At 45.0% G+C, this 9,239-nt stretch overlaps 1 protein-coding gene across 4 annotated transcripts in view; it reads right to left on the bottom strand.

The window, feature by feature from the left end:
- Window positions 1-444: 444 nt before the first annotated feature.
- The window catches only part of pdlim2 (PDZ and LIM domain 2 (mystique)), a 36,182-nt gene continuing 27,387 nt past the window's right edge, over window positions 445-9,239 (bottom strand). For 3 of the 4 annotated variants that reach the window (XM_041936828.1, XM_041936829.1, XM_041936830.1), the window contains exons 7-10: window positions 7,241-7,359; window positions 3,167-3,315; window positions 2,368-2,479; window positions 445-1,891 (exon numbers count right to left, since the gene is read on the bottom strand). In XM_041936828.1, coding sequence (XP_041792762.1) covers window positions 1,699-1,891; window positions 2,368-2,479; window positions 3,167-3,315; window positions 7,241-7,359 — 573 coding nt within the window. In that variant the 3' untranslated portion in view covers window positions 445-1,698. The remainder of the gene's footprint in view (window positions 1,892-2,367; window positions 2,480-3,166; window positions 3,316-7,240; window positions 7,360-9,239) is intronic. The other variant, XM_041936831.1, reaches the window with a different exon arrangement.

The following is a 9,239-nucleotide window of genomic DNA, read 5'->3' as shown; positions in this document are numbered from 1 at the left end:
CAAAGTCTTTGTACTTAAATGTAAATGTGTGGTGAAACTGACGACAATGTTCCTCCACACATGTGGTGCCCAAACAGACCCGCCACACAGACTCAACAGCAAAACTTGTTCATGTTTGTTATGTAATATGTCTCCTGGCATAACTTACAAGGAATAATTTGCATGATACAAAGTAATGTTTTACATCTATTTTCGGCTTTAAGTGATGTAGGACAGATGGTGAATGATTCGCTGGGGTACTTACATGTATTGTAAGGAGGCCTCTTACTGCAGATGTTTGGACAAGTCATAGAAAGAAAAGCATAGCTGTGATTAATAACATTAATAATGGATGCACCCCCACTTGCCGTGCATGCTGTCTATGGAATGAAGCCATCATTAACGTAATTTCCTACATCCGTGTTTTACTGCTGAGACAACAAAATGTCAGCTGTGACACTTTAAGACAGAACATTGCAATTTTATTATATAAAGCATCATCACAAGCAAGAAATTATTTTGTTTATCTATAAATGTTTTTTATTACCTCTGCTAGCAAAGAGAAAAAAACAGCCTGTTTGACTCCTCGCAGGTGCTGATAATGTGAAGTGTTTTTATGTGATGTGAAGACGGTCAAATACTGGAAGTAGTAACGATGTAGGACGACATTCACCCTCTAACCACTAATCATTAAAGCACATGATACACATCATCAATGAAGAAGCTTCAGGTTGTGCGATTTTATTAAGTGCCACATGAAATGCGAACATTATAGTGTATCTCTGAGTACTGCTGTCACTGGACAAGTGTAGTATCAATTCTTTTCACACTAAATGTCCTGTGCATACGTTATGCATTTTAAATGATCTATATCAAAGAATACAGTTCAATCACAAAAACATCAAAAATATTTGTATACTGAATGAATCTATAGTCCCTCATAAGCAACAAAACAGCAAAACAAGTCAGCATATATGTGTTTTTTTTTTCATTATTTCTACTCTTAAATTCTGCTTACAAAAGAAATATAGAAAAACTCAAGGGCTTTTGGCCTGACTCTAGCGCAAAATTCACATACTCCCTTCTGTCTCACAACTCGGACCCCCCTTCCCTTCTCTCTCATGCACGCACAGTCACACACACACACACGCACGCGCACAGATGCAAGGAAGCCATGCAGAAGCCACCACACCTCTGCATGTGAAAGCATGCACCCATACACACCCACACACACGGCACTGTCTGTGTACAGTACATCTTTAAAATGGCATGCAGTGTGGGTGAGATTTTGGTCCCTTTGTGTCAGCAGGAGATTCAAATGATTATCCAGATCCTCGGAGAGTCAGAGAGCCAGTCCTGTTGAGTTTGTCTAAAGCGTTGGTGCTATGTAAATCTGGCTTTAGTACACCGTGATGTGGCCGGAGTCCACGGCAGCTGTGCATCGTTAGAGCTAATAATAACCTAAAGAGAGTGGAGGCCGGGCCGTATGAAAAACAAAGCCCCAATTCTCATACAATTATAAGAAAGGCAAGAAAGTGAATGATAATATTGCAAAGTATGGTTAAATGTTATCGGAAAAGAACATCCTGTGCCGTATCGCTGGCCAGCGTCCACCTCCACGCCCCATCCCAAGGTCTATAAGTGAGTCAGATGAGGTGGAGCTTCAGGCAGACAAGCAGCACTCTACGTCCAGAGAGGAGCAGGTGTGGGGCGGCGGTCTCATTGGCGAGGGGACACGGTGGCTCGTGGGGAAATCCCTGTGCCTTGGTGCCTCTCTTTGGCGTGCTTCTCACAGTACATCACATCTCCAACCCAAAAGTGACCTCTCATATTGAGGTTAAGGCCGCAGTCTGAGCAGGTGTAGCACTCCGTGTGGCGGAAGTGGTCGTCCGTGATGCGCACAGCCACCGTGCTGTTGGAAAAGATGAACGCGGTCAGACACCGTACAACCGTTCATTTCCTCATTCCCAGTGCAACTCAACCTGAGAGTTGCAAAGGAAACATCATTTGCATCTTAAAGAGCAAGCTGACACCGCAGGAATCATCTTTAATCTTGTTTTCCTATAAACTAATTGCCAGAGTGGTGACACAATCTTGTTTCAAGTCAGCATCACCTGTCTTCTCAAAAAATAAAACTTGTCTAAGAACCTAATTAAAAAGCATCACTTAAATCAAGAAAACTCAAACATTTGATCTGCAGAAAGAAGTAAAAGTGCCCCGCTGGTGGATTTGTTTGGACTTGATTTAGCTATAATAAATTCAGTAATTACCCCATAACCGGTTGTCTTAATATCCCTCACTACATGTGGAACATCCTTCCTTCGCAGGGCAAATCGTCATTATCCTCGCTCACACACCTGTGTTGTTCCAGTGAACGTGTACACTTACACAATGCTGGTGCCACACTTCTCACAGATGTGGGTTTTTTTCACTCCTCCTACTGATGTGGTTGGTTTGGGGACGTTGGGCGAGAGCTTCCCTGGGAACCGCAGGGCTGCCTCTGTAGCAACACACACACACACACACACACACACATAAACACAGCTGCTCACAGGGATGTCCTGACAGGCGTGAGTCTCCCTGTTCATCAACACTTCACTGGCTTCTGTCAGTGGAGCCTGTTTTGTCTCCCACTCGTCATCACGAGCTCAGCACTCATGGGACACGCTTTCCACACACCGGTCATTATCACGCCATGAAAGAATGTTGCTGCTATCTGGATTTTTCCGTCATTTAGCGAAGCGGAGCCGGTAAAGGAGCACAGATGCATTGCACGATGTGCTGTTATATATAAACTACACACAGGAGAGCTTTTCTCTGGTGACGGCCACATGGAGGTCCAAGTTACAATTCAATAACACACATCGTTCTGCATGATGCACTTTAAACAGGGATGATTTAAAAATGCAAGCAGCTGTGGGAGATTACATGAACTATGCTGCGTTTGACATAATAGTCAAATCCTGAGAACTGCCCCTGCAAAGGGATTATTGAGACAAACCCAATGAGGAAAATGGATGCAAGCTAAATAGTTTTGCTCCTCCATGCAAACACACTCATGTCCCAGTCATTTTCTGTACTTCTATACCTTATTAGACATTTTACACAAAAATGAGATGATTTAATTCAGAATAGAGTGTGTGTGAATATTTGTTTTCATCTGCTCTGAATGCAGAGTGCCTCTAACCTTTCTCATCAGCCTCCAGGACCTCTTGCAGCATTTTAAAGGTGTTGGACTGACGAGGCGCCGTGCGGAACTCCTTGTTCTCCTGGATCATCTTGTACACCTCCGAGTCCCTGTCGAACCTCTGCATGGCGAAGTCGGAGCTGGAACTGCTGTAGGAGGAAGAAATAAAACATGTATCACAGGTCACAGGTTATCACGTCCACTAAAAATCGCACGCTGAGCTGATGTGTTGTGTGTGCTTATGAAAGACTTGTGAGTCCGGTTTAACGAAATCCAGAGGAAATGAATGCAGCTGGCTTTGAGACTTTGACCTTCTAGCATGAAGTCTAGATTGCACACCACAGGCAAGAGGCCAAGCAGCGTCCAATCGCAGACGCTCAACAGGACCCCGTCATATCCCCTTGCAAGAAACACTGGTTCTAAGTCAGAAAACAGCCTCAAGGCAAAAAGACAGAGGACATAAGGCTGACAGTGGACGCTACAGAGCACGAGTGGAATCTTTTCTAATGCAAAATAACAGTGGTTAAATATGCTCAACAACCATGATGGTGCTAATGAATTGGAAGTCGTACGCCTGACACAAGGCATGATAGAAAATAACGGACATGAGCTCCTAAAAAAGAAAAAGCTACTTCTAACTGTGCATCATGTGGGCGTTTCCAGACAGTCAGTGCACAGGAGGAGCGGGAGGCGAGAGGAAGCTTTCACCTTCAGGTAGTATAAACTCTCAGCTCGTTAAGAAATTAGAAAAAAAAAAGCCCTGTGGCTCACTTTACGAGCAAATTCTTTACCCCTGGTGTGGTGGAAAAGCGGTTCCGTTTTACTGCTGCTTCCGTCCTTAATGTGCGGTCGCACGCCAATTCCTCCCTACCCCCGCCGAAGAAACGTACGCGTTCAAATCTGGATGATGTGTTGGTGAGTCAAAACAAACACAAAAGACACAAAGCCGGCTCTCGTGTCGCCGTGTTTGTCTGGAGGAGGCCGGTGAGAGATTCTGTCAGCAGGAACCGGTTGGCTGGGTGCGCTCGTCAGGCCAGGTGTGGTTTGATGTCTTCCACCTGCGGCCAACCTGTCAGCCATTGTCAGTCAACTTAACCAGACTGAGTGTCTCACCTGTTGTCACATACAACAAAGCTGGCAAAATACTTCCTCTTCAACTGACACCTGTGCTGTGAAGAATGTGCTTAGAGACACGAACTTCAACCATACAAACGCTCTGTTACTGTGAGTTCATACCCACATATACACCTTTTACCAGCACGGCACCATGCAGCCTTGTATTTACCTTTATTGGTGCACAAGGACAACATAACAGTCCTTAAGTAGTTTGACAGTGAAAAACACGCTGTGTTTGCTCTGCATCTGAAATAAAACAATGATTATGAGGTTGAACTGCAGAGTTTAAGCTTCACAATCCTCCAATTTACTGGAGTGATAAGTGACGTGACGAACTCAGGCACAATGTGGCGTGTTTGGTGTCAAACCTTTGTAGTCTAAAGCATTTCTGAACCACAGACATCAGCACATACTCTGTACCTTCCCTGGTGATACGCTGCCAGGTCTGCAGCTTCTTGCTCGTTTCAGGCTTTTGCCTTCAGTCTGAGGAACACATGCTCAGCTGGACCAAGTTTAGCAGCTGTTTGGTCAGAAAAAAACTCACTGGTTGCTTCTGTGTTATGTTTAGGGGGCACTGAGCAAAGTCTCAGACCCTTAAAGCTGAGAGTCAGCAATTTAACATCATAGTCATGGTTTTAATTCCAATATGCAAAAGAACAAAACAAAAGTTTTCGTCATTGTGCTGCTCATAAAACTACATGTCACACTGTGCGTTCATGTGTTTTCGTATGTGCATTGTTCCTGCCTGGATTTCAGCTGCAGGCTTTGGCTTCCTGCTGAATGAACATGGCTGAAACAGGAGATGGCAAACAGACAACAAATATGCGGCCAAAGCAAATGCTCAGACCCTTTCCTCCGCATCACCGAACATGCTTCAAATTGAAAACAGACCTCTAAAGAACACCCTCCAAGTTCTCCACATGCTCAGCTCCACCCTCGGTCCGTTTCCCCCCCTTTCCGCTTCGCCCACCATCCCTTCTGAAAGTGCTATCTCAAAACAAATGGAAAGTTTAGGTCAAACGGGAGGAAAACAAACAGAAATGAGGGTGAGAGGGAGCGGCGGCATCTGAACAAGCGGTCGAGCGCGCAGATTCGCAGTTAGATTTTAGTTACAGTCAGAAGTACAGACAACTTGCAGACGAACATCGATAATGATCTCGTCATTGCACGTGCATGTAGCCAAAACATAGCCAAGATCACAAGGCTAAATTCCAACGACACTACTGAAACCAGCTTACTTAAAGTACAAACACTTCCTAACAAAAGAAATTCACATGACCGAAAACGCAAAATGACATGACTCACCTTAGAAATAAAGAGAGATGGAACAAAGAAAGGCAGCTCGGCTATTCTTTCCAGCAACCGCCCCCTGTGTTTCTAACACTGCCGGAGCGACTCGGAGCATACGAGAAAAAACAACATGAGCACACACGCAGATGCCGAACACACACCTCTATCAAAAGCAGACAGAGAGACAGAAAAACAAGAGTCTGACTGAAAGGTGTGCCTCTGGCCTGAAACTCATTGGTCATGCGACATGAAGGGGTGGGTAGATGGGTGTCACTGAGTCTGTGATTGGCTGGGGAGGAGCAGGGAGAGGCTTGGTGTGCAGGCTGGGGGCTCCAGACTGGGGGCCAATCAGGGGGAGAAGTACGAATCAGACGTTTTTGGGAATATGGGGTGTTTGGATACCACTGCAGTTGCTGACACGTCATATCAGGAGCCGCGGTTACCCAGAGGGGAACTGGGGCCAAAGTCAACCATCCTGCGCTGTGAAAAGAGCCGCACCAGGCTCTCCAGCTGAGAGAGTGGACACAGAGGATTATGTGAGAGACTCAAAGGAGATTTTCATTTCTGCTGGGACAAAAAAACATCGGTGAGTCTAAGTGAATCCAAAAAAAAAAAGCTCAGAAGGCAGCACCTGCACGCTTTGAGCTGAGTCAAATTACAGCTACATCACCTCATCAGAGGGGGCGAAGCAGGAAAAAGCAAACTGCGGTGCAGGCGGTGGACACAATATAGTGTTTCCCAAAGGCTGAAAATTTATTTTAGCCGTGGACTGGGAGTGCAGCTGCAGCACAGCAGCAGATTCACAGGCTGACTAACGCTACACGAATGTGCTGCTTCGGCAGACTTTTCAGTCCATTTGCATTTTCAACTGCTTTTCCACACAGACGTCAGAACGGAGGAATCAATAATTACAAACAAAGAAATGTTTCTAGCAGAAACTGACGGCCTGGATAAAATCTCAAAAGTGGGTATTACTGCAATATCATAAGCATTGATACAATCTCCAGGAATTTCATACAACATCCCTGCAGTAACAGTGCCATAGATGAGTATTATTGGTGTAAGCAGATACCATAGTGCAAGATTCCACTTCCATAAAACAACAAAACTACAGCCTCAAACATGCCCATAAAGCTGAATCTGCACCTCTCTGTCACAACTTCAAATAACTGTGTTTACAAAAGCTGCTAATACCACCTATGTATGACCAGGAACAGGTTATGTTGATTTCTTTGGCCTGAATCTGTGGGTGTAACCACTACTGGCCTATAGATGGCGCTGAATGATCCCTGTACATTTAAATGAATATTGTAAGATAGGAAACAATCCTGTAACTGTTTATGTGGAAGCTTTAGGTTGTGCTTTGACACGTTAAAGCGTCACGACTATTAAGATTGTAAAGTAAAATAGGATTTTTATGCATATTAATGTGAGAGTAAAACCATTTTATGCTCACGTGGTCTTAAAACTAAAATTGAGCAAAACGTGTACGCAGTTCTGCATGTTGTGCATTTTGTGGCCTGTAAAAGCATATGATTGTTCATATTCAAATGTAGAAACAAAGTACAGGGACACAGTTGAGAATAATTAGATTATCACAATTATTTCATATATTGTTTCTTTGCAACAAGTAACGCGACTAAAAGATTACGAAAGAGTGATCTTTACCTGCGACGAGGGGACATGGGTACGTCCCGATCAATGGGGCTGTGGGGTGAGTAGCGCCCCGGTGGGGTCGGGGTTCTGCTGGACATGGAGTTATTTCTGAAGTCTGAAGGGGAGAACTCCTGTGGAAGCAAGCAAGAGTGAGTAAGCATCAAAGTCCAACTTCCTGCAGCAGCTGCAACCAGCTTTGCAGTTCAGAGTTGAGGAATCTATTGAGGCAGCATGCAAGTGCTTAGAGCATGATGCAATCTAACTGTAAAAGAGTCACAAAAAGAGCTATGTTCAGTGCAGACGCAGGAATTCACCAGCAGTATTTCTGCATTACTGCTCCACAAAGCACCTACTGGCAACGAACAAATGTAGTGCTCCTTGTTTCAGGAAGCTCTAATGAGGCTGAACTGTACGACAACCTGAAAAGAAAGAAAGTCTGACACACAACAGGATGTAGGATACATCAGGAGAGATTTATCAGTAGCTTAAATGAGATCCATTTGGAGAAACATCCCACACGGGACCACTGGAGATCGTTCTGCTTCATCATCGTCAGCCTCATCGTATTTGACTGAAACCTGAGGAAGCTCTTTGGTTTCGAGTGCAGAGTAAACAACACACTTTGTCATTGTTTGGTTGTATTTGGTGCCCTGTGCTCTCAAATAAAGTTTCTATTGCATGAGTCACGGCCGGCATTCCTCTGCTGCGACAATCAGAGCAACCCACATCAACGCTTTTTATCTTCACTGCCATTCACATCAGAGCTGTACTTCGGCCCCTCAGCTGATAGATGATACATTGTGTGGCAACAGATGTTTGGCACTGAGTCCAGCGTTGGTCTGATGGGAAAGACAGAGCCACGCAGCATGTACTTCAATCGGTTCCAGATGCAGGCCGAATGTCACAATTATTCATGGTGGTTATAAACAGTCATGAAATGAGAGAAGTCATTCCACATGGCGAGACCCTCACTCAGCTAAACTGAACACTTACTGTACAAAGAATAGTGTCATTCAGGAAGGAAAGCTACATCTTAGTTAAGTGAATATTTCACTTTTGACAGAAGAGGGCGCTACACACCTACTGTGCACAAGAAGCTCATAAAGTGCAGGTCCCAGCAGATGTGCCAATGCCCTTTTTTATTGTAGCAGAAAGCAAAGGCAGCAGCACACAGCTACAACATTACAGGCAAAGGTTGATTTATTTAAGTTTCATTACGTCATGAGTGAGCCACTGGTGAAACTGACCTCAGGCACATGTTCACACTAAACACCCAGCACACCTGGACCACGTCTGCACAGCACATAACTCAAGCCAGACACTTTTACTGTCAGGAATCCCAACAAACTAATTGTTTTTAACCACAACACTGTCTGACACCCAAGCACGTCCACCTGTGATACTGATATCTGACTGATAACAGAGCGCACGCTGTGCAAACGGCTTGGTGTGCAAAAAGAAGAGGGAACAAACTTTCAGTCTGCTGGGGAAACAAAGTGATTACTTTATTCTAGGTCTGCGCGCAGTCCAGGAAAACTTCGACTGCGAATCAAACAGCCCACTGACAACTCCAGAGTTCGGCTTTCACAATAAAGCTCACCGAGTTTTTCTCCCTCGTCCGTCATCAGCTGGCATCGCCGCTACACAGGCTCCATCCAAGGGACAGCTGTCTCCACCCGGCTCTTTGAACCGGTGCATGTCTGAGATTCAAGCGGGAGCTGATGCTGGAGCTCGGCACTGACAGTGGCACCGATGGAGTCAAAGATTCGTGTGTCCGATGCCAGCACCCGCTTCCAATTCAGCAACTCTTTGAACAATGTCTCTGTTCTCAATTGGGTCCAATTTTCCTCTTCTTTTTCCTGAGCGAGTGGGCAGATTAGCGGTGCGTGCCAGGAAGCCTTTACCAGAAACGATCACTGGGACGTCTCCCTGCGATTCCTCCCAGGATAAACGCAGCAAAATAACTGCAGGCTCATAAGATCATATATTCCATATCATCAGAGTGCAAGAA

The sequence above is a fragment of the Chelmon rostratus genome, chromosome 5 (assembly GCF_017976325.1).
Source record: "Chelmon rostratus isolate fCheRos1 chromosome 5, fCheRos1.pri, whole genome shotgun sequence".
Lineage (NCBI taxonomy): Eukaryota > Metazoa > Chordata > Actinopteri > Chaetodontiformes > Chaetodontidae > Chelmon > Chelmon rostratus.
Note: the sequence above shows the minus strand (reverse complement) of the source record. Positions and strands in the feature narration are given on the sequence as shown.